We start from the raw sequence: 25,354 nt of genomic DNA, 5'->3' as shown, positions 1-25,354 counted from the left end.
TGGTACCATTTGTCACAAAGGAGAAAAGAAAATATGTATTCCTGAGTCTCTAAATGTTATTGTGTGGACAAAGCTTTTTCTTATGTGGAGTTCTGCCAGAACCTCAAAGAATTTGTATGGATGTAGGAGTGCTGCCTGTAGGGAGCAACTACTGGAGTCATAGCCTGTATTTCCAGAAGACACAAATGGTGCATGATTATACAATAAAATTGAGTTATACTATTTACTTTTTAAAAGATGTAATTCTTTTCCATGTGTGTCCTTCACTACTTTCAAATTAAATTAATTTTATAAACATACTGGAAAAACTGTTCATAGCCTAGCAGAAAAGTAAGCAATCATCTGGATAAGAAAATGCATCCTGCATTTAAATAAAATAGTCTTAAATTATTTTGAATGTCTCAGCTCTTTTGTCCATGGCATATAATCCAGGTTGGCACAACCACTGGTTTAAAACCAGAAGTCACATAAGAATAGCTAATGCTGTCCTTGACGTATCTAATTCACTGTGTAATATTGAGTAAAAAACCACCACTGCTCTGAAATGCTTGAACATAACACACTGAAATATCTTATCAACAGAGGCTGGATTAAACACAGTGTTGTTTCATTGATTAAATTTTACCAGGTGTGAAAAGCTAATTTTTGTTTGTTTGTTTGTTTTAAGGAATTTTTGATGTTCTCTGGCAGGAATAAAATGCATGTGCTAATCATTGAGGAATGCAGTTTGTGCTAAAAAAAAAAACACCAACAAAAGACTATGTCCTAATCTACTAAAGTCTTGGAGATAAAAATAAAAGCTCAAGAAGTTTTTTTGTTGTTGTTGTTATTGCTTTTTTTTTGTTTTTGGGGTTTTTCCTGGGCTTTTTTTTTTTTGGTGCTAAGTAATTTTAAATACTTGTTTTAAGTGCAGTATAGTGTATGCTATTCATATTAACAAATAGCAGATATATACAAAACCAGGTATTACGTTATTTGACTTTGCTAGAAAGTGTACAAACACGTAAGTCCTGGTTTGGGGGAAAAATTTCCCCCTGAATTGAATGCAAAGCATCTCAGGCTTCCACACGTTTAATATTATATAACCTGAGTACAGATTTGCATGTAATAGTATAGAAATGTGGGCTTAATATTGAAGGGGATATCAGCTCACACCTTGTCGACTATCTGTGTTAAGAAAAATTCTCTGTTTCCGGATTTTTATGATGATTTAAAGCCTCCTTTTAAATTTTTTGTTTATCCTTGTAACTGTAAGGTTGTTTTTCTTTAATATTATAACTACAAATAAGTAAGCTGCAGAGCATACTGGGAACAGTTACTCTCAGCATATTTTTAAATTATAAAAATATGTATTTAAAGTAATAATGTCTTTAATATGTATTTTAGATTTGCTGTAAATAATAGTACTTTTAAAAATATGTATTTATTTCTATAAAAATTTGGAATTACACCTTGAAGATAAGAGGTCTGATCCTGACTTCTCTCTTTCACAGTTCCTTGCACAGCAGACTTGATTCTTTTATCCCTTAGTTGGTTTATTTAGGTCATGTAATTCTTATCTAGATTCTTCCATTTGGGGATTATGCATTGAGATAGACTTAGGGAAAAAACTGCACATGGGTCAAAGTTAAGTCAAGATAACACACAGAGCATGGTATTTTTTGTTTATTTAGGCAGAGCAGTGTAATTGCTTTTTGTTCCATACACAGCAGTCCTATCAGTGCAGTTCACAATGAACAGTTACACTTTTGTGGCGGTAGGACATTGTTGACCCCAATATTAGACAGCTGCTATAATATCCTTTTCCATTTCTGCTGCTTATTTTGCTGCACTTTTTGTCAGTTTTGGAGTGTATTACTTTCTGTTTTTTTAAATATCATTGTTGATTTTGGGACCTCTTCCTAATCAGCTAAGGTCAGAATTCAAAATTATCTTGACCTTCTAAATTCTTGCCTCTCCTCTTTGCTTGTTTTTGTGTGCCCATGTTATCCACTCATGTTATCAAGTTGCTAATGGAAATACTATTATCCTGGGAATGAAATAGATTAATCTACATGTTTCATTATCATCCTTCAAAACAGTAATTACAATCGTATTTGAAACCCCTTTTAGAACAGAGTTGTGGCAAGTGGCCTCAGCTTTTCTGCATGGTAAGTAGGGCAGAGGCTGTGCTCCTGCCCTAATGAAGTGTGTCCCATAGCACCATCTCTGGACCAATGTTAAGAAGAGCCTGCTAGAGAATTAACCAAATTGAATTGCATTCAGCTTGGGACTGAAATCTGCACTTCATTCAGTGTTAAGTCAGTGAGGCAGGATTAATAGGAACCGTTAATTTGTCAGTTATCTCAATGCAGTTTTCTCTTGCACAATGATTCTAGGGGGGAAACTTGCATGATGACCATACATGTTCTGTCTGACACATGAATGTAGAAAGAACTCGGTGTGTTAGAAACTTTATATCATCTAACAAAATATGATGATAATTTGCTTGGAAGGACTGTAGGCTTGTAATTTTCCTAAACAAAGTCATTATAAGCTTCCTCCAAGAAGGACTTAGCAGGATTCCCTTAAGAGACACAGGTTACTTTTAAAAGCAAGCATCTGGTGGTCTATTTATTGAAACTAATTTAGGTATGAACAAAAATACATGTAGTAGCTCTGTGGAGTTATCGATTAAATATTTTGTATTTTTGTTGCGTATGTCATAGCACACAAGTGGAGCAGAATGGGGGAAAGCCCTTTGTTTTTCTCTTCATTGTTTTTTTTTTTTAATTGTAATCTGTTTTCTGTGCCTTATAGAGAGCATTTTAGACTGGGAGTTGTTTGATACACAAGGATGTGGCGGCTGCCTGCCACGACCTCAAGCAGTCGAGATGTGCCGGCTGGCACTGCCCATGTGAGGCCGGGTGGCCGCCACGTGAGTGGGCACTCCAGGGGAATGGCGTCTGCCAGCCTGGTCGTGCTGAGCACTGTGGTGTGGGTAATGCAGCTTTGGTAGCTTCACACGCTGAGAGGAGGTGAAGGGACGAGAGAAGGACACTTGTTTGCGAGCCCAAAGAGCCTTTATTCCCCCACGTGTGGCAGGAACACAGTGCTCTCGGGCTGGTTGCAGTGACAAAATGCCGAAGAAATGAAGGATGGCAACAGATTAAATAGGGGATGGGCAGACAGGGGTGGAAACCTGGCTCGCCCAATGGGAACAAACGACAGAGAAATGACATCAATTATGACAACCAATGGTAACATAACAGAGGTGGGTACAGCGTCCTGGGACGAATAGAAAGGTTAAGGTGGGGTGATTGATACAGAACTTTCATGAAGAAGCTGGGGGTGGTTTCAAGACTGACACCCAACAGGGAGTGAACAAACCCTGACTGATGGGACTAAATAAGGAGAAAACAGGGAGAGGTGAGGAGATTGACAGGTATCTGTGGATCCGAGAGGCGGGAACTCTTGGGGTGAACAACTTGGAACAAACCACTGTGAGGGGAAAAATGGGGGAGTACAAGGAACAAACCTAACTAACATTAATAAAACAACTGACTAAATAAAACCAAACCACAACACAAGGAAGCAACCAGTAACCTCAGCTCTGAACTGTCTTTCCATATATTCTCTCCCTAGTAGTTTGTATCCAGAATAAATAATTTTTTTTCTGCCTGGATGGATGTGCAACTCCATGCAGAGAACTGGACAATGACATGCCAGCATTCAAGAAGGATTTATAACTTCTAATTTCTTGTCTAATTTCCTGTTCACATTCTTTTGTGGATAACTTTTAATTTCACGCTGCACGAGATAATTTTTGGTTTCATTCTGCTGTCTAAGTTGTGGACCTTGACTGAAAAACTTCCTAAGTTTTGTGCTAAGAAAACAGTCTGAAGAAAAAGAAAATCCATATTTAAGTCAAATAATGCTTCCCAAACCCAGGCATTTTACTTCGCAACTTGAAGATGTTGATGGCTTCTGTTGCCTGTTTTGTGGTGTTTTCCTTGGCCTGTGCATCTCTACAGGGTTCTGCTGTATTCATCGGGACACTGCCTGTCAGCCCTGCTATGGGCTGCACATCCTGCCTCAGTCTCTAATAAGTGATACAGAGCAGCCTTTTTGTACTGCTTGACAGAGAATGATGTAGTAATAAATGATTATCTGTATTATGTGACACTCATAAGTCAGGAGGATACTAAGGTTCTAATTCTCCTGCCTCTGCTTGATGGAATATTACATCAAAGAAGAGAAAAATAGTGTTTGGGTTATTTTGGCTCATTTCTAAAGCAATCAAAGGAATGTTGTTAGAACTGCTTTTGTGCATCTGAGTTTGAGCAAGCTCAGTTGTGATCCTGTGTTCTTTGTTTTTAAATGATCCTAAAATGTGCACTATTAAAAATTCCAAACCCATTTTCTACTCAGTTCTCTAATTTCAGTTATGATGTCTAATGCCGAAGATGTGAAGTAATGGTCCATAAGCATTTATAAGGGTTCACAGTTTATTCTGTTTTATTCCTGTTCTGTCTTGAAATATTTCAAAAAACCAATCTAAGATAATAAGTGTAGGTCCATAAATTATTTTCCTGCAACAACACTTGTCTGTACTGTAGCACTACTGTATTATTTGGTAAATCAAACCTCATGTTTTTTCAGTATACCATAATTTAGAAAAAGAATCACTGTTTTTTAAAAATTCCTTTCAAGTTGTGGCATAGCATAATTTTTCCTTTTTCTAAATCAAAACACATTCCACACTTAAAAAGTAATGCGTATTTTTATTTGTTGATTGCAGCAAATAATGATCCCTGAGACATGTGAAAGGGGATGTTGGGATAAAAGCAGTCAAGGTTAGATCATGTGATTGTTTCACTTAGATTCTTCTTTCTGGTTTTGTTCATATTCTTGTTTTCATGCTTTGAATTCATGATCTGTTTTTGTTCAGAGTAAAAAAAGAAACTTTTTTTTCAGTGCAGACTTAAAATAACCTTGTAGCTGTTCAAAGTACAGCCAGTGTTTATTGTATTGATCTATTTCTGGATGTCTGGAAGAAGAAGCCTAAAATAATTCTGTTCACAGACTTTGAAATAAAATGAGTTTATCTGTCCCGACAGATTCTTTTCTGCCTTTTTACAAGAGAGATAAATACTAGCCTTTCACTGGAAGAAGTTATTATATGAGGATATAATATGTGTGGCTACAGCTAAATGGATATATTATGGTCTATAATATGCTGTGAAATTTCCTTTACAGTAAAACATTAGCTCTCAAAAACATTTGTCTGCTTTTAAACATAGGTAGTATTTTCAAATTCTAATAGAATATAAATAAGTATTTCTGTATTTGCAATTTTTTTTCCTACTTATTTCTCCGCTGACCATTTTATTGTAAACTTGAAGGGATAGAGCACAATGACTGAGTCTTTGACAAGGAGACAAAGACACAGATCACTGAACTTGAAGATACTGAACTAAGTGAAGGCAAAAGGTTTTCTGCATAATACCATTTTTTTCTCTCTAGTATAGACCATGAGAACTATGTGGGTGTTTTGGTGCTTCTCTGAAAATAATTTGTATTTCTAATAACAGCAGTTTTTCTAATAATTTCTAAATTATTGATGTTTTTCAAAATCATGGCATAGAACTGCAGAGGGTTAGGGATACTATAGCTTTCGTGATGGGGGTCTGGGACAACTGCTTGGATTAGAGTGAGAGCTGATTACATGTTTTCAAATGTGGCCTTAGTGTAGATGATTCAACAAGATCCCTGAATTGGGGGAAAGTTGTGCCAGATGTCCAGGCTCTCTGCGCAGCATGGGCCCACCAGGACTGAACATGAGCATGGAAGAGAGCCTGGAGCAGCTCTTGCTCTGCAGGTAGAGGGCAGATTTGGTATGGCCTCTGGACCTGCATTGCTTGAGGAGGAGGAGGAGGTGGGAGCTTTTGTTCAGAGCCTGTGGCGTTTGTGGCCCACTTTGACTGTGTGATGACATGCTCTTCTCAAGAAGCTTGTGGGTGCTTAGGCAGTGTTTGCTTAGAGTGGTTTTCAGTTTATTCTAAAATAATTGGAGTACTAGGGTTGGTGCTTCTGTCATCACTGACCATCATATTATTCCTCTGGCTGTACCTATGAGTGACAAATATGTAGTTACATTTCTGTAATGCACAGATTAAAGTGTTGACCTTTCAGTTCCATTGAATGCAGTTTATGTAGTATCCTAGAGACCAAAATGCTTAAATCTTTTCTCTCCAAAGCACAGTTTGCTATGCTGTGTTGCCAAATAGCAACTTGCATCTAGAAGCAGGTAGGGTTTTTAAGGAGTGCAGGTGGAGTTGTTGACTTTTACCACATAGCTTTAGGAAACTAAAGACTGCTTAGAGCACTGATAAGTACTTGGGTCATAATTTGAAGGACTGAAAGTTAAACTGAATTAATAGAGGACTAGGTAAAATCAGTGTTATTTCAGAACCCTTGTCTTGTGGAGAAACAAATGAAAGCAAGGCATCAGAAATCCATCTTAAATCTTCCCTTAAATGTGAGTGTTAAGAAATAAGTATTCAGAACAATCGGCATTAATTTTATTGACTAGAAAATCTATGGAGTTTTTTGCTTATCACAAAACTGCTTTTTTGGCAGTAATTATGGTGGTTTTTAGTTTTTGTTTTATTTTTTGTTTGTTTGTTTCCCATAGGTGGCTATTTTAATGCAAGAGTGTAATTTGCTTTCTGAAGACTAAACATGAGAATAGCAGGTAAGTGCGCTCAGTAAAATCAGACTTCGGTAATTTATGAAACAACTGCTATGGACAACATTGACAAGTTGTGACAATAAGGTTTTAAAGTCATAGAATCATAGAATACCAGGTTAAAAGGGATCTTGGAATCATCTGGTCCGACATTTCTTGTCAGAAGCACGATCTAGTCAAGATAGCTGTGATAGGTGCCTAATTCACCTGGAAAATTACTTTCCAAACATGTTTGTGTTTTTTAGCAAAAAAACAGTTGGATGGAAGGGGAAAAAAAAACCTAAAGTATATATGGCAGTTCCTATAGGATGTTTCACCTGTAGCAAACATGCCAGTTTTGGTTCAACTGCTTAAGGAACCTTCTAGGAAATTTCTTACTGTTCCTTTGAAGGGAGCACTTGCAGATCAGTGGAAAAGCTCAGAATATAGAGTAGTTGGTCCTCAGACTGAGTTCTTGTTCATCTCACATACTTTATACTAAAACATGCTTTCCAGATGCCACTTGCTAGATGACACATTCCAAAATCTGGTACCATCTTGTGGTTTTAAACAGTGTTGCTTGGAAAACCTTTACCCCATTTCGTAACATATATTCAGATCATCTGTTTCTCCAGTGCTTGCACATGGTTCCCTTCCTTTCAAGTGCAATGAACTTTGGAGTTCCAGCATAATATTTTTAAGCTAGGTTTACACCTGTGTTTTCTTACATCATAATGTATGTGTGCTCCCAGATGAAAAAGACCAAACTACAAGTGAAAACACCTTCTTCATCTTTCTTTTCTTTTTCTATCCCCTTATCTTTTTTCAGCCTTTTGGAAGGATTGATTAGCATCTCTCATCCTTCTGAAGGCTGAGTAATCTGTCTATTTTAAGATTTTCTGAGCAGCCCATCACAGCAGCCATCTGAGATCTTGCAGGAGTATATAAGTTTGTTTTTTTCTAAAGGATTTGGCTGCCAATCTGAGAAAAAGAAACATGCTTTAAGGTTGATTTTTCCAACCAGCTTGACATACTGCGGGGAGATAGGAAGGCAGGATGTTGATCAGATGCCTCCTCACCTGACTTGTACTCTCAGTCAGTATTTTACAGTCGGTTAAGAGTGGAGTATTCTTTAAAAATATATTGCAAATTATACTAAAAAATGGTGAGGTTTGTGGCAGTATCACGTACATTTCCATTTCAGATGTAAGCGGCTGTGGCTGTGTGCTTACAGCTTTTTTCCCAGCAAGTAGATTGGCCACTTAGCACTGCAGGAACTTAGCCTTGTAAAACTTAGAACTGCCTACTTCTGTATATTAAAAGGGAGACAGGAGAGGTACTGCTTTTTCTTACTTATTTTAAAATAGCCTTTGAGTCATTCAACTTACTTTTTGAAGGTCGTTAATATAGATTTCAATATAGATTTCTTGAAAAGTAAGTGAGAATGCTTGTTTCTGGTTGGCTTGTGGTTTGGAAGTTTTTTGTTGTTTTTTTTTGGTTTGTTGGTTGGTTTTTTTTAATGTCATACTCAGAGCTGACTGACCATTGTAGCCAAGCTGCACTATATCAACAGATCCCTAATCACTCAATCTGGGCCATATATTAAAACAGAGGTAGCTCAGTTTGAGGGCAGGGGAAACACTGTTTTTGTGAATGGTAAAGAACCAGGTACTCGTTACTAAGAACATGCAAGTGGAATGGAGAAGGTGGGAATTTTGCCTTTGGACAGCAGCCAGGTAGATAATCTTAGTTCATTTGCTTAAGCTGGATTTTCATGGAGATCTGGTTTCTCCTGGCTGCTGAGCTGAGTTGGTGTACTACAGTGTCAGACAAGCATGAAGGTAGAGAAAGTTAAGACCAGAGTGCATTTGGTATGATAACCTGATGGATTGGTGCAGTTACATCCTACATTATAATATCCATCCTACATTATAATGTCCATCCATAATATCCATCCTTTTTTTTTCAGATTTATTCTGTTTAGTAGGTCCACAAATTATCATCCTGTTTCTGAGTTCCCCAGAGTGTAATTTGATACACATTTCTGATGTTGCTAATTTTGGTAAACTAATGTTACCATTTGCAGGTAATTTTTTGAAACTTTTTTCTGTTTCTTAACAGGTGCTGCAAAGTTGGTAGTCGTCATAGCAATATTTTTATTGACATTTTATGTCATATCTCAAGTGTTTGAAATAAAAATGGATGCAAACTTAGGACACATATTTGGTAAGTGATGACTTTGTTTTGTCTGGACACATTAATATTTACTTGAGCCTTTATCAAGAATATCATATTAGTTTTGCCTGAGCTCTTCAACTTAAGAATTGTGTTTATCTTTACTATGTGTGCTTATTTTTTATATATATGTGTATTAAATTATTTTCTGTATGGAATATTTAACCTACTCTTTTAATCATTTTGATTCTTTTGTCTGCCAAGGATACATAATTTTACCTGCTTTTTTGTTGTTGTTGTTTACTGGAAATACATTCTTAGTGTAGAGTAATAAATTAGGCGACTTGATTAATGTTTCTGAAAATCTCTGCTATGCCTTACTACTGCTAAAGAGATTTAGAATTTGTTTTGGGGGTGTTGTTTTTCTCTTGTGCAGGTATGTTACCATGTTAAATTGAATGTGCAGTAATCAAAACATTTCAGATGTGCCCAGGTGTTTTACACAGATAAAGATTAGCAGTTGAGGTGTCTCAAATTTCAGAGTCTATTTTGAGCCAGAATTTTCTTTCAAGGTGCTTTTTATTACCAAAAAAAAAAAACCAAACAAAACCCGAACAATGTTTGGCACATGGGTGGAGTTTGTGTTCTTTACCTCTGATTACTGCAGCGTGAGCTGCCATCCGAAGCAGTCAGCAGAGACATCTCCAGTAATCATTGTAGAGGCGGAGGTGTCATTCAGACGTGTGCGTGGTGAGGGCACTTGTGTCTCTTCATATCTCAGGAAAGGGAGTCATGAATGGTTGGGCTGAAATACACCTGAACTGCAGGCTTCCACATGGGATGGAAAGAAACCCCATCCCAATGAAGCTGTAAGGAGGGAATTAATTTCACTTCAATCCCCTGAACTCCATAAATTCTCAGAGGTTTTGGATCTCTGTGGGTTTTTGACTCCATGACTCTCTAAGAGCCAAAAATTAAAGCAGCACTTCTGAATGGGATTGCTAATGACTTTCATTCTGCTAATTCATAAAAGTTGTTCTTTAATGCAGCATAATAATCAGGTGAATTTGATACTTCATTTCAACCAGCCTGTTTTTATAGGGGTACAGAAAGATTTTACATTTATAGGATACGATATAGCAGATGACACTTTAATAGTAACATCTTGTAAAACTTTCTTTTTTCATTTTAGCTAGATCAGCATTGGATGCAGCTGCACGCTGTGAGTATTCATAGGCATGTATTACTGCTGTGCCTTGCTTTTACTAATAACAGAAAGACTGATGAATTTTCATAGTTAAGAAAGTCTTAATTACACTTCAAATGCAATCAGAAACTAATTTTCCTCTTCTCCTGATTTTCCTAAATTTCTGGTAAAGTCTGTTTTGTAGTTTTGGCTTGTGGCTTTTGATGACGGTGCCAGAGCAAACAGCAGGGTGACAACAGGAAGTTGGAATAATGAGGTGCTTCAGGAACTCAGATTATTTTAAACTGCTATGTAACTATGGATGTGATAGTGTGCTTGTGTTTCCTCTCTTCCTTGAATTCCTTCAGAACGTATTTGCCTGTTAGCCTACATGTGGCGTTCTCTAAAATCTTGGTTTATTTCCTTTTGAAAGCTACAAAACCTCCAAGATACAAGTGTGGGATCTCTAAAGCTTGTCCTGAAAAGCATTTTGCATTCAAAATGTCAAGTGGAGCAGCAAATGTAGTTGGACCTAAAATTTGTGTAGAGGATAATGTGTAAGTATTTTTACCTGTTGTTTCTAAGTGTCTCTTTCAAATACGTAGATCACTTTGCACACAAAATCAGCAGTTTAAATTAGGAGTTTTTTGCAAACAGTTTGCAAAAAAACACATGTCAAAGTTTGTGACATGAGAAGGTCACATTGCATTATAACCTTATCTCTGATGAAACACACTTAATGCTCTGAAGTAAATACAGAAATGCATGTTGTTTTAATACATGCAAGATAGCTTGCACTTTGTTTCAGGTTTACACAGTTATGGGTTAGTTAGACTTTGTCAACTGAGATGAACACTTGTCTCTAAGTAACTTGTCCTGGTGCCTCTAATAGTAATTCAGTGAATAATTATATTTTTTGCAAGTAATCTTTTAAACTATATTTCCTCAGTACCAATGTAAGAACATATTTTCTACTTTTCTTCTAAGGTTGCCTTCAAAAGGGAAAAATAGTATTTTAATGATCAGTAGTTATTTAACTGTGCTGATGGTAGCTAAAGTTAATAAACTTTATATAATTGTGAAATGAGGAAAACAACTGCTTGAGACATAGTTTGGTTTAAGTCCTCTTCTTAATAATGTTTTTGACACAGTATTATGAGTAATACTGTGCATAAAGTATTTAACTGAGTACTTTTCAGTAAACCCCCATAATGGGAATATTAATATTTATTTTTAGACTGTCTTTTTCCTCTTTGGGTGATAATGAGCAGGAACAACCTGAGCGTGCAGCTTCCTATAACGTAATCTAATCCACTTGATTTTGCAGGTGACATGTCAGAAAAGACATAATGTTAGTGTTGTTGGAAGGAGATTTTTTAAAATATCAGTCACACTTAACACTTTTTGCCTTCCACTTGCATTTAAGCTACTCCTTTTTAGCTGTTTCTCAGCTCAGGCTATATTAGTACAGATAGCACGTACAGCAGCTAGTGCTAATGAATTCTAGAGCCAATGGCAACTTCTCTGTGAACAACAGAACCCCACATAATAAATAGGATAATACATGTATAAGAGAAAAAAAAGTATTGGTAGCAGTTTCCATCACTTTACTCTCCAAAGTAACTGTAAGGCTAGTCTCAAGTGATCTTAAAGAGAAGACTGTTTTTAGCACTAAGTCGCATTCCTGTGTAAGGCTGGCTTAGCTCAAGCTTGCTGGCTTGTGTGGGAGGCAGTTTGAGCAGAGCATCCGGCATAGCTGGGGAGCAGGTGCTCAGCAGGAGCTCACCTGGGCACCTACGGCCTACAGGCTGCTCCTTCCACTTTCGTTTCTTACTGGTGACTTGCTCGGTGACCTTGGGCAAGCTGTTCTAATCTCAGCATGGTATTTCTGCTGGTGTTACAAAACATGCTGCTGTCTCATTCTGCTTGCTTAATATAGGAAGCTTAATATCTGTGGAGACTTAAGCTGATTCAATGATTAAAAGTTGTGGGAATGCAAGTAATATTTTAATTTCAGGATTGTAGGGTTGTTTTGTTTGGGATTTTTGACTCTTTTTTGTTTAAATGTCTTGCTGACTGATTAAATAAGAAGAGGTTTTTTTATTTCTGTCCAAAAAAAGAAAAATCCTCTACTAGATATTTTGCTGAAGAAAGTGATGAAAAAAAAGTAGTTGTTGTAAGAAGTCCTCTAAGTGGGCACAACTATTGGATTCTAAAGTCCAGCTTTCCTTGGCAAACATCTTTCTGAATTCCTTCAGAGGGGAACTGGTCATGTCTGTCTAATTGTCCACCAGGAAATTTGATTGGTTTTATATGATTTCCTGCATTGCTTATAAGAGGTTTTATTTCTCTTTCAAAATCTTGTAGTTTGTAAATTCGTGAAAGAATTCTAAAACTGATGAAGGGCTGCCCCCCTGTGAGAAGCTGTTGCATTGCAGCCTGTTGTGTTTGTGATGATGCACAAGCTGTCTCCAGGGTATAAAGTAATATATCAGAGCTCTGAAAAAACCTCATTTCCTCTTGAGTAGCTCTTATTTTAGAGATATTTTGTGAACTCACACTTGGAAAAAGGTTTTTCTTTTTCTGATTACTTTGTGTTCTTCATACTTCCAAGACAGCACAGCAGGAATGAGTTTTCATAATTTGTGAATGATATTTACAGAGTAGAGTATTTTTCCTATGTATTAAATGTAAGGATGTCACTTGAATTATGAAAGCACTAAAGTTGCTGATACAATTCAGAATGCAAATAATTTGTCAACTTTTCTTTTTTATTATATAGATATTTTAATGTGAGACAGGATTTCTGTCAAGTTCAGTTCTGATTTCTGACAAGTTCAGTTATAGCCTTATTCTATATTGGGAAGCCATAATCCAAATTAGAAGAAAACATTATGGACCCATCATCAAAATATTAAATTTAATAATTTAAAATTAATTTTAAAACTTGCTACTTCATGGGCTTTTTAGAAGGGGCTATATTTACTTCTTTACCAGCAACTCCTCCATGCAGTTTTACATGAAGCCAGTTGCATGATTGTGCCACAGTAACCCAATAGCAGAATGTTGTACTACATTCCTTTAGTAACTATTAATTCTTGTATTCATCATTGCAGATTTTATCTGAATCCCTTATAACTTTATGCATGTGTGGAGTTTCAGTGTCTAGTAACCTCAGTATTAGTTATTTTTCTCTTGCTACTGATTTACAGAGAATTTTGTAGTTAAATGAAAGGATTTTTTTTCTTTTTTGTAAATTAAGTGCCTACTAAATTTTGCAGGAGGAAAAGAATGGGTTCAGAATTTCATTGCCTTTATTCATTTAAGTTCCAGTCTTTATTTACCATATATTTTTCTTGTTTAGAATGTTTTCTTGCTCAGACATGACATGAAAATCACATGATCAGAGCAGAAAGGATCCTCCAGTGGCTAAAATACTTGTGGAGTTTCCTACTAACCAGAATTGAATTCTGAATTTCAGCAGAAAATTTCAAGTATTTTCTTTCAGAAATTACTGAATTATAGTTTTAATTTAAATCATAGTCTTTGGCAAATAGTATAACTTAAGGGACTGACAGAAGAATGTGAACTCCATCATCTCTAATTACTAGTTCTTTAAAACCTTTTAAAATCACTCTGCCAAGAGTTGCCCTTATCTGGTGGTCTTTCACAGCCTCTCTGAATACTGAGTCTGTTTCTGATACTTGTCTATTCAGTTTGTCATTCCTGAAATTTTGGCTTCTGTCTTCATCCTGGGTGCAAAAGATGGCACCAGAGAGGAAGATTTTTTACATACTTCTATGATAGACCATTTCTTGTTCCTAGCCTATCACTAAGAAGTTGGCAGGAGAAAGCTGACATGGAAACTGTGTGTGTAAGGATGCATTGCTTGGTTCAGACATGACCAGAGAACCATATTGCTGAGGAAGAAATGTGAAAAAATTTTGAACATAACAGGATTGTACCATGTGTAGCCCCTTCCTAAAGCCAGCTAGGGAGGTTAAAGAATTCTTGATCAGGATGGAATTAAAGCATCTTCCAGAGTGTGTTTGTAACTAAGGACATGCGTGCACCTATATGCTTTTGCTGAGATGCTGTCTTTAATCTCAGCTGAAGGCTTCTTCATTATCTTAAATTATGTAATTGTTCCAAACTTCTGTTTGTCCTGTTTATGTTACCTCTTTTAACCCTAGCTTCAAAATGTCAGTGCTGGCATATTTGGGGTCTGAAGGCAGAACAGAGTTCTTCAGAGTGTGTGAATTGCCAGTGAACAGGGATGAGGATGTCTGGAAGCTTCCTCTCACTGGAGTGGTACAGCCATGGTCTAAGGCACAGCATCCTACCTAAATCTTAATGTTCCTGTTACCTCTTCTTTACCACTCTGAAGGGCTTCCACTTCACAATGGGACTCTTCAGCCCCTTTGCCTCTCTTCAGTTTGATCAATGAATTACTGTCATAGGTTCTGATATGTTTTTGGGATGTGTGATTGTAGTCCAAGATTGTATGCAATTTTTGCTTAAAGTCCCATCAGTGTACTGTTTTTCTTGCAGTTAGATTTCCTGTTACATGTATGAGTAGCTAAGTGCTTTGCCTTTCTTGTTTCTTCATGTGAATTTTAAATGTTTCTGTTCAGTTGGCTTTTAAACTCATTAACTCATTTTTGTTTATTGTGTGCTTAAAAAAAAAAGCTTAAAGTGTTGGGTTATGTGATTGTGCTGAGCTCCGCAAATAAATATTTGTTTATTTTTAAAAACATTAATAACTACATAAACAGCATTATTTTTGTGGCACTTTTAATATACAGATGTACTTTGAAACCATGATTAAGCAATCAAATTAAATCGATACAGCTGGGGATACTTGATGTATTATTCTTAATTCAGTGGTGCCCTAACACAGATTAGTTCAAGGAGATTTTGCTTCATTTAAGTACTCATGAACATGTGGTCTTTTAACTATGTCTCTCTTAGAACTTGATCCTATTTAAAAACCAGAAATATTTCACAGCAGAAGATTGCCTGATTAAAAATAAAAATATTCATTTTGTTGCAGTTTAATGAGTGGAGTAAAAAATAATGTTGGCAGAGGAATAAATACGGCCTTGGTCAATGGTAAGTGACATTTAAGTGGACAGATTCTTCATTTTCAAATTGTTTCTGAAATTGAAGGTGAAATACTATGGGATGGTGAAAGGCAAGCACCAAGGAGAAAAGGAAGTACTCAGCTTATTTATACTGAGATAATGACAGATACTGGCATTGATGCCCTGTTGTTACAAAGCAGAAAAACTCAGTGCATTTTTGTTTCTAAAAATGGGTTGTAAAAATAGTAATGTGGAGTGCAGTGGTGACTGTCTTTTCGATACATCATATAAATTCCTAATGCAAAAACAGAAAAAGACATGAGGTGCATGCTACTTCTTTTGACCTTGTATATTGCCACCACTAATTATACTGTAGAATGCATTCTTCTGTTGCTCTGTTTTCAGTGAAACTTCTTTAGCATCTTTATCAGTTTTGTTACTACACACAAAGACCAGTTAATTATTTCCTCACTTAAATCAGTATATTTGGTCTATAGACCTTGTCCATAAATACATCCTGTTAAGTGTTAATTGTGTTCTGGGTTTGTAATTTTCATTAAAACCAAACAAGTTTAGCTGTGTGTTACCTTGAAAGCTGAACTGAATGTCAGCACTGGCACATTTGTCTTTAATGTATAGGAAACGATTCCTTGTAGGACTGAGATAGCACTTTATCATTTCACAGCAATATAAATTCTTGTTATTTGCAGATTGTACTCAGATTTACATCATCTAAAGCATAATTTGAACAATACTTCCTAATCCTGTGTTGCTTTCCTAAATTGTCTCAATCTGTTCAAAACCAAAATACCTATCTTTGTATTTTATAGCTCCAGTCTTTCTCTCTGTCTTCCAAACTTTAAATGAATGTATATATTAAAAAATCCACCTTCCATCAAATACTCCTTTGTAGACAGCAATAAGAAAAGGTAATAAGATATACTATATTGTCCACTTTTTTCTATTTATTCTGGATGTTTAAATCTACTTGCAGTAGTAAGTCTATAGCAAAACATACAGTCTAATTTTAATCTTTCTGACTTTCCATATGGCATAAAAGGCAAATTATAGCTATACTGTCTATTTTTGCAAAACCAACTTTAAAAAAAAGGCAGATATATGAACTGAATATTCTGTGTTGGTTTTAGAGCCTGTGGATGCTTTGATTTATTTTAGATTCCACTTGAAGCAAAATCAGAATTTTGCCTAGAATCATAGAATGGTCTGTGCTTGAAGGGACGTTTAAGATCACACAGTTCCAACCCCCCTGCCATGGGCAGGGACACCTTGCACTAGACCAAGTTGCTTAAAGCTGTAACCAGCCTGACCTCCAACACTTCCCTGGGTCTTCTCATTTTTTTCCTCTTACCTTCCCTTGCATTTTTTCACAAACCACTAAAAGAGAAGTTACCATAATTCATTTATCTAGTGTCTTCTGCAGCACTTTGTCTGAAAGAATGTAAGAGAACTTGGGCATGTTATCTGTAAAATAATTTTGTCTATATTTGATGGCACCAAATGTTTCTTTTTCTCTTTTCCTTCAGGTAAAACAGGAGAATTATTAGATACTAAGTTCTTTGACATGTGGGGAGGAGGTAGGTGCAAGTACACTGGTCAGAGAGAAACAACAAATGTGGGTTTTTTATTCCTTCTTGTCCAGACTCCATTGGCTGTGTGATTTAAGGTGATAGTTAAGGGAATGCTTCACCTCTACCTTTGTAATTGTGAGGAGAGTGCAAATTTAAAGAAGCACAAGCAGTTGAGGTGGGAGGGAATGGTGTAGTTAATAAAACAGACTTGTTCTCCAGAGTAGTTCTTATTAGTGGTTATGTCTTTACACAATAAGGATTAAACTCTTTCTATAAAATAAGAGTTCTCTGATGCATTTTAGCTCTCTCTCACTCTGCATCTTTTTATAAAGATATATTTACAAATTTCATGTATATTTTATATATATAAATAGTGTATATATTTACAAATATTCTTAAAAGTAATGTCTTTGCAGATGTTTAAATATAGAATTGTTGCTTATTATTAAACAATTTTATGTTCTCTTTTTTTTCAGATGTGGCACCACTTATTGAATTTCTGAAGACCATCCAGGATGGAACAATTGTGTTAATGGCAACATATGATGATGGTGCAACCAAGTATGTAATTGATTTTAAACAGCAAATGTTGCTTAAACTTTTACATGCTGTTTTGTACTAAAAAAAATACATTATCACACAACCACTTTTAATAAGATTTTGTTCTTCCAAGATGACAGATTTGAAACTACTTTTAGTTTATTAGTTTTGTAATGCAGATGTGATTTGGGCACAATAAAAATCAAACTAAAACTAAGCAGATATAGGTGTGCTGATTTTTCTATTGCTGATGGCTCATTCTGTTTTAGGCTAGTAAATTCAGATAGGTCCAGATATAGAAACATGATTATGAGAACATACTCTGGTGGAAAGTGTCTGTTCCATCAGCACTTTCTTCAGATCACCTCCAAGACAGAGTTTCGTGGTTAAAGGATGGCAGAGACCTTTCCCAACAAGCCTTGCCTGTATCCTTACATTTAAAGTTATGTAAGTTACTAGTGTGAGTCTTATATTTTTTGGCCTGAATGTTTTACTGTTTCACCATAAAGCTATTATTTATTAATCTAGATGTAGACTAAGACGGTTTAGGTCTCCTGAAGCATAGTCTTTCAACTTTCACAACTTGGGTCAGTTTCAATAAATACTAAAAATTACTATAGAATATGTATTATAATCTACTCCTCACCTAAGTCATCCTATCCAAAGGATTGCTTTTCACTGTAAAAATTGAAACTTCTTTCTTTTTCTTCTGTTGTTTTACTAATTTACTTTTTTGTTAATGTGGTCTGTACTTCTTTTTTCCTCTTTTGATTCAATTTGTTATCTACAACTTGTCCGTATTTTTGATACAGAAGCAGCTTCCCTATGACTAAGTCCTGACTTTGCAGTGTGCAGTCTTTACAGGAAATAGTCAAGTGTGTTTACATTCACTGCTTTTAGGAAAGTTTACTGGGGTTTTAGCCAAGGTTGGATCTTCTCTCCATTGTTCTGTTCACTTGTTCTGTTACTTTACATTTTACCTTCTTTCCTTTCTTCTTTGACATTTTAGATGTTAAGTAATAATAAGTAGAGTTAGTTTTGCTTCAGTAATCATATTACAGCTGATGTTTTTGAAAGTTTGTTTGTAGCTAGAATACAGCTAAACAAGAAGTTGTATTTGTCCTTGTCATGCTGACAGACAGGAACTACTGCTTACTGACTACTACAACTATACTGGTAGTTGATAGTCCATATAAATGCCAGTTCTTAGAAACAAAATTGTGAAGAGTCAAACTGCCCTAATGCTTGAGAAGTTGGAGTATGGGTTGGGCAAATAATCTCCAAGTATTTCATAATCTTCATAATTTTGGCTAAAGTGAGTCATACAGCTATATCACAATAGGTGGTAGTAATCTGTAGGTTTTTATTTATTAACTTAAAGGAAGAAATAAAGAGCTGTTATGTGGAGATTTTGGAATTATATCCTACAGAACTGTTTTCCTTTAGATACTAAAATTATCCTACTTGGGTTTGCAGGCACTGAACCATGCTGTGAGGCAGCATTCTGAATTTAGAATTAACTGCCCCAAGCAGATGAGAACTTATTTCAGATATTCATTTCATTCTTCTAATCTAAAAGAGCTTTTACTTCATCTAGACTTCAACTTGAGCCTGCAAACAATGTTTACTTTAAAGACTCACTTTTTTAGTTGCTTGGAGAACTGCTAACAGAACTTGAGATGTACAAATTCTCACAGGAGAGAGTTCTTGGCTTTTGTTGATGTAGTGATAGGTTTATATCCTGGTTCTTTGAGATTCTAGTATGAAAGAGCAGCGCTTGATGCATCAGGTGATTTCAGAACTAGCCTTACCTGATTCTGAAAGATAGATCTTGCCCAATATTGACTGACTTAAAGTATATTAAATAAGATCAAAGCAGACTGGTGCACTGAACAATGAAAGCTCTAAGGGCGTGTGTTTTATTCACATATGAACTTCTCTGGTTTGTTCAAGGCTTAATGAGGAAGCACGGAAACTGATTGCTGAATTAGGAAGCACATCCATTGCAAACCTTGGCTTCAGAGACAACTGGGTCTTCTGCGGTGGTAAAGGAATTAAGACTAAAAGTCCATTTGAACAGGTTTGTGAGTCTATAACTTCCTGGAATTTAACAGCTTGCATTAATAGAGGCATAGCATGTTTTATAAATGCCATGCATTTGTTCAAGATGGGTATCTATTGCAGTACTGTCACACAATCTTATTTTCAAGTTTTTTCCTTTTCCTACTTTTAAACGTACAAAAAAAAAAAATTCTTTGGTGACTCATAAATAAGAAAAAAAAATCTTATATGGTGTAGATCTTACTATGCCAGTAACTAGATTATTCATCTTTTTAATGAATCAAATTAAACTGAAGAAGTCAAAGCTTTCTGCCTGAGTTGTGTTTTAAATGCACTAAGAACAGTGAGCTTCCAAGATATAAGGTGGGTAGTTAAGGAACATAGATGTTCCCAGCTGTTAGCTTTGCTCTTCTCTCAAATTGCTGCCATCGCAAAATTTGTGAAATAGAATATATTCCTATACTTTAGCTGTTACAATGCAGCATGTGCCAATGTTGCCTTTAATTACTGGTAAAAGTAGCTTTGTACTAGCAGAGTAAGGATGTGTTTTCTTCTGCCAGCTTTGTAAGGGAGGGGAAACTTAAGTGCAGAAACAGTGGCAGACTCTTGGAGGCAATAATGTCTTACCTGACTGTAGATGGTTGTTTGGTAGACAAATAAAATGTTCTTTCAGATCTCACTATTTGTTTTCATTGCTTTGTAATTTTAGTATCCTTACTTATTTTTACCTAGTGGTTCATGCTTTAATGCAGTTGGTAATTTCCTTGATTCTCTCTTCCTAAGCAAACATCTATAATAAAATTTAAAAATGTTTCCCCTGTATGGCTTAACTTTTTACCATACACTTGTCTGAGCAAGTTACTTTAAATGGTGAATACTTATAGATTGTTATGTTTGATTCAAAGCACAAGAAGATAATAATGTTTTTTCTTTGTCCATGGCCTGAAAATAAGTACATGTCTTAAAGCTATGAGTTAAACCAAAATGATAAATGACTTCATATTAACGGCAGATTGATATTTTCCATTTATAGCATATAAAGAATAACAAGGACACAAACAAGTATGAAGGCTGGCCAGAAGTTGTTGAGATGGAAGGCTGTATCCCTCAGAAGCAAGACTAAATGAAAACAGAAGAAAAGGAAAAAGAATATGGAAGAAAATGCACTTTCTGCTATTAATAGAGAGAGGGCTATGAAGGAGACTGTACTGTAAAAACTATTTTTAAAGCATGCAGCCATCTTGTCAGTGTGTGCATGAGCACTGACATTTTGAATATTGGGATTATTTATTGCTGACACACATAGATATTCTTTTTGTAAATATGTCCAAAATAAAAGAAACATCCAATCATTTCTATGCAGGTTTCTTAAAAGCACAGTATTTAGTTTGCCTGTGGTAAATAATACTTGTAGATAACTGGCTAATAAATTATGTATGTGGACAATAAATAGATTGTGACAAATGCACTGTCCTCTTAACAGTGCAATGTTGCTGTGACTAGGTAAACTTGGTGGAATATTGTAGATTTTAGTAATACATTAATAAGGAGCTTTATTTTTTTTTATCCTCTGCCTTTTTAATGGCATCGTCAATTTTTATTAAAACTGTTTGGTTATTCTAATACCAAGTGCTCCAAAAATTTATTTTGTGGTCCCCCATCAAAACTGAATAATCAGCAAAGGAAGTGTACATGATAGTATAACACAGATATACTATGAAAAGCACAATAGAATTTTTTTTTCTATCTTTAGGGGATGAACTAAGATAAATATGTAAATAGAATGTGTGATATTTAAAGGCAGCTTGGAAGAATTTGTACTTAACTTGAAAGTGTTTTCTTTATAGAAGGGACTGACACGTTAAGAGCAGTGCTGTGGCTAATTTTTTCTTTTTTTTTCAGCTTTTGTACCGCTGCTTAACCATTAATTCTTCCTATGGCTGTTCAGCTGCAGTGGCTGGTCATGCAGTGGATGTGTGTAATGGAAGAGCTTCCTCTTTTAGTTCTAATGTCAGGAAAAAATTTCCCGTCACAAAGAGCTTGCTGGAAAGCAGTTTGCCTTCTAGTGAGAGTTGTTTCAGGGTACACAGCTCTGTACCTTCACCACCTTCAGTACTTCTCATGAGCTGGGGCAATTTCTTCTTCAGTGGAATGTCAGAGAGAGCAGTGTATTGGGTTATGCAATCTGTGACTTAGAAACTTAACTGACAATGCTTCTGTCATCTTTTTTTTAATGGGAAAAAAAAAAAGGACCAAGTTTAAGTGGTCTTATTCTTTAGCTTGTATCAGAGCTGTGTGAAGACCTTGCTTTCTTTTTAAACTTGTATTTCTTTTAAGTAGGGCCAGCTTGAACTTTTCCTGAAACTGAGTTATACCATTCCAACTGACTTTGTCCATATTCACAAAATTAGGGCTGACACAGAACTGGCTGTAATCTCCTGGAGCTTTGTGTTGTGAATTCTGCTATATTACTCAAAAACTTCAAGCTAGTACTATGGGGCAAAAGCCACAAAGTATTTTTCAGGAATCAACAGTGAGTTTAACAGAGGCATTGGAAATAGTATTATTGTTGATGTTTTCTGAGTCAAATTCTGTGCACTAAAAATTTCAAGCAATATTGAGACTTACCTTGTAAGAAAAATAAATAATCTCTGATACCAGAGTAAGACTGGATCCTGAGTTGTTCTCTGTGTTTAACTAGCTTTTTAAATAATGTGGTTTCCCTTAATATTAATGTGAAATAGCTCTAAATGCACCTGACACAGTGCAATTACTTTTGTTAAATCTTCCAGATTTTCCTGTGTAGGAAGATGTGTTAAAATCACAGGTATTTTTTCATTGAAGTAAAATCCCCTTTTCTAATCAGTTTGAAATTTTATTTCATTAGTTAAGGCTGTAGTGAAAAACTAATTGTCTAATTCCTGGAATTTTCACAGAAATTCAGTTCTGCTGGTGTATATGCCAGTATTGGCTACGCTGCTATCCAGAATAACACCAAAATAATTTTGAAGTTACTCAGCAGGGTTTTAAGAGGAAAAAAGCCTATTTGGCTGCATTAGTAGTTTCCCTGGACTACATTTGTCTTCATTCTTATGGCTTTGAATGCCAGTGAATATTTCATCTTTCTTCAAATTAAAAAGTTAAAATTACCTCTGCAAAATTAAACTGAAGATGTGCCTTTATTAGCAATCCAAGTTGACTAAAGATATCATAATTCTCTTAACCCCTTAAAGTTGTACCAAAAGCAAACCTTTTAAACAATGTATTTTAAAACAATGGTAAAATTATTTTTGTTGCATCTTAAATAATTTGAGTCTTAAAATTTTGATGGAAATCTTCCTCTTATTCTCTTAAGCCATGTCCTCACAGCTCTACGGTATCATATTTAATAAGACTTGCCAAATATTTAAAAGTTGTACTGGGTTGGCCACACAAATGGGGTCTCCTTGCTTTTCTCCATCACCATGCTTTATTGACTTGCTTCAAGATCTGGTCCAGCCTTCTCTGCCTTGAGTGGGCAAGTTACAGTATCCTGCTGCTGAGATGAACTCTCTGAAATCAGTGGGACCTTCTGGTAATCTATCTGCATTTCATTTGAGTTGCCAAGCACAAAGATGACTGTTCTGGCCTCTCTCCAGCTGGGCATAGGAATTCAGTTGCAAAGATAAAGGTACAGGTGCATGTGTGTGTGACAAAGCTCCAGGATCCATATTTTCCTATATGGAAACATAGGTGATGGGACATTTGTAGCATCTTGTAGACTTGAGAACGGAGCAGCAAGGGAAGGGAAGGGAAGAGAAAGGTTGTGAAGTATGTCTACCTCAGAAAGTAGAGCTGTGAAAAGAGAAGGGGGAAGGACACAAGAAGTTTTCAACTTAATTTTCACTGCAGAATATCCAGCTGGGAGTCAAGGCACCTGAAGATGACTTGAATGTAAACCACAGCTCTAGACTGCTTTATTAGTGGTGCTTTATATGGATTAATTGGAGTCCTAAGAAAGAAACTGAAGGGGGTCTCTGCCTTGATGTACCCTCTGCACCTTCCCTAGTGTCTTTCATGATCCAGCTTTTTTTTTTTTTTTTTTTTTTTTTTTTTTCTTCTCCCTCTGGGAAAAGCAGACCCTTTTACAGCCCTAGTTTCTTTATTTTGCTCAGCATGCTTTGCTTTCCAGATGTCTTACTGTGGCACTTAGTTTCCTCAAACATTGAATTGACTGCTAAATGCTTGATGTGTATTTAATGTCTCCTGAACTGTTTGGTTTTTCTGCAGTCTGAGAGTTTTTCAAGAATAAGTGTATTAATAAGAGGCCAGGTGGGTAATTTCAAAAGGGGAATTAATACTGCCGTAGGTGCTGACTGACTTTCCTGTGTAAGGATGGGAAAGGCTGCAGTGCCTCCCTAACTGACTTGGGTCATAGCTAAGGTGGATACTAAGCAAAGGACTTTTTATTGATGAAATCCTCTTCAGTTTTAAGGCTGTAAGGCCATTGCCTAGCCTTAATACAAGGGGCCTGTGAAAGAAACTTGAAGAAACCTGTAGAGCTAGATGGGAACTTTGTGGCTGAAGCAGGAGAGTGTGAGAACAGCTCTTGACCTTTCCAGTGATATCATGAGGTGTCAGTGACTCCTGATGCTGTACAAGGGATGCAAGGGACCATGCTTCTCACCCTCTGAGCAACAGGCCAACAGGGCACAAACACCTGAGCTTCAGCCACACCCTGCTCCTGCCTCCCTGGGGGCTGATAAAGTGAAGAATGGCAAGAGAGAACATGTTCTACTTGAGATGTTTTTTTATGCATTTCTGATAACATTAAAGCCACTTTTAGTTCCTCCTTTCTGCCTTTGCAGTTATCCCTTTCAAGGTTTCAAAGATCTAAGGCATCCTTCATAGACTCAGGTTAAAACAGATTCCTCAGATATCACTTCCTGTGCTTAACTGTCCATCTAGGTGGGTTGGCTCATGTGCTATCCAAATCTTCTTAGCTGAAAATAAACAATTACTTTTTAGGAAGTTAAAAATGGATGACGCTCCACTTAGGTATCTTTTTGCATTCTTCCTTGCCCTATGTTCTCCTCTCCAGAACACACCAAACCAGTTCCTTTAATCTTGTATTTCAGTTGCTATAATCTCTAAATCTGTAATCACCTGTTGCCTCAGAAAGGTCTGTTCCTTTCTTAGGGTGTTGTCCATAGCATGATATAGCTACAGGCTTATGCAAAAACATGAACAAAGGCACTCCAGACTGAGTAAGAATTATGACTCCTCTTTGAGTTTGGTGGATGGCAGTGGAAGACAGTGCTAACTTCTGTGGAACATAGCTTGCAAATGTTTTTTTTCCTACCAAATGCTACAGCATTCTTTTCTAATTATCCTTTTCAGCCTTGAATGTTTCAGCATTGTTTTTATCATTACAGTGTCAAGTTCTCAGGTCTTTGCAGCTGAATCACTCCATTGAAAAACCTGGTGGATACGTTGATTTCTGACTTTTCTATCTTAGTTATCACAGATGCCTCAAAAGGACCTAACCCACCACGTAGATCACTACACCTTGTGTTAAGTTTTATAGTATATTAGTTAATAAAATGAACATCATCTGTTTATTGTCATTTGAAGTATGTAGATATGAAAACGCTGTTTCAGGGAATTAGAATATATAGGCAGAGAGGTAGGGATCAGCACAGAGCACTGTAATAGTCCAACTACATTGTCTGCTATGTAAAATGCATGGAAATCACTCCATCCTCTGGAGAGTTTCTGATCCCTGGAGGCAGCCAAAGCAGCTGTTTCCTTCTCTTTCCCCTGCTGATCTTGCAATCAATGAACAGGGGAAAAAAAACAAAACCAAAAACAAAACAACAAACTACTGAGTTTAAATAATATTTCAAGGTCATTTTAGATGTCAAAAATTGTATTTTCCCAAGTATGGTCTCAGCAGAAAGTATGATACTGTTCTATCAGGACTTAGTGCTGTTAAGTCATCTCCCATCCATGCTGCCAATTGGTCCTGTGG

General features: G+C 36.2%; 1 protein-coding gene across 1 annotated transcript in view; it reads left to right on the top strand.

Moving 5' to 3' along the window:
• Positions 1-22,017, top strand: part of FAM3C (FAM3 metabolism regulating signaling molecule C) — a 28,020-nt gene extending 6,003 nt beyond the window's left edge. The window contains exons 2-10 of the mRNA XM_053978068.1: positions 6,677-6,736; positions 8,831-8,935; positions 10,077-10,106; positions 10,504-10,627; positions 15,124-15,182; positions 16,699-16,749; positions 17,220-17,304; positions 19,237-19,363; positions 20,378-22,017. Coding sequence (XP_053834043.1) covers positions 6,724-6,736; positions 8,831-8,935; positions 10,077-10,106; positions 10,504-10,627; positions 15,124-15,182; positions 16,699-16,749; positions 17,220-17,304; positions 19,237-19,363; positions 20,378-20,467 — 684 coding nt within the window. The 5' untranslated portion in view covers positions 6,677-6,723 and the 3' untranslated portion in view covers positions 20,468-22,017. The remainder of the gene's footprint in view (positions 1-6,676; positions 6,737-8,830; positions 8,936-10,076; positions 10,107-10,503; positions 10,628-15,123; positions 15,183-16,698; positions 16,750-17,219; positions 17,305-19,236; positions 19,364-20,377) is intronic.
• The last annotated feature ends 3,337 nt before the right edge of the window (positions 22,018-25,354 follow it).

The sequence above is a fragment of the Vidua macroura genome, chromosome 5, assembly GCF_024509145.1.
Source record: "Vidua macroura isolate BioBank_ID:100142 chromosome 5, ASM2450914v1, whole genome shotgun sequence".
In the NCBI taxonomy this organism is placed as follows: Eukaryota; Metazoa; Chordata; class Aves; order Passeriformes; family Viduidae; genus Vidua; species Vidua macroura.
The sequence above is the reverse complement of the archived record's forward strand: the minus strand, read 5'-3'. Positions and strand labels throughout refer to the sequence as shown.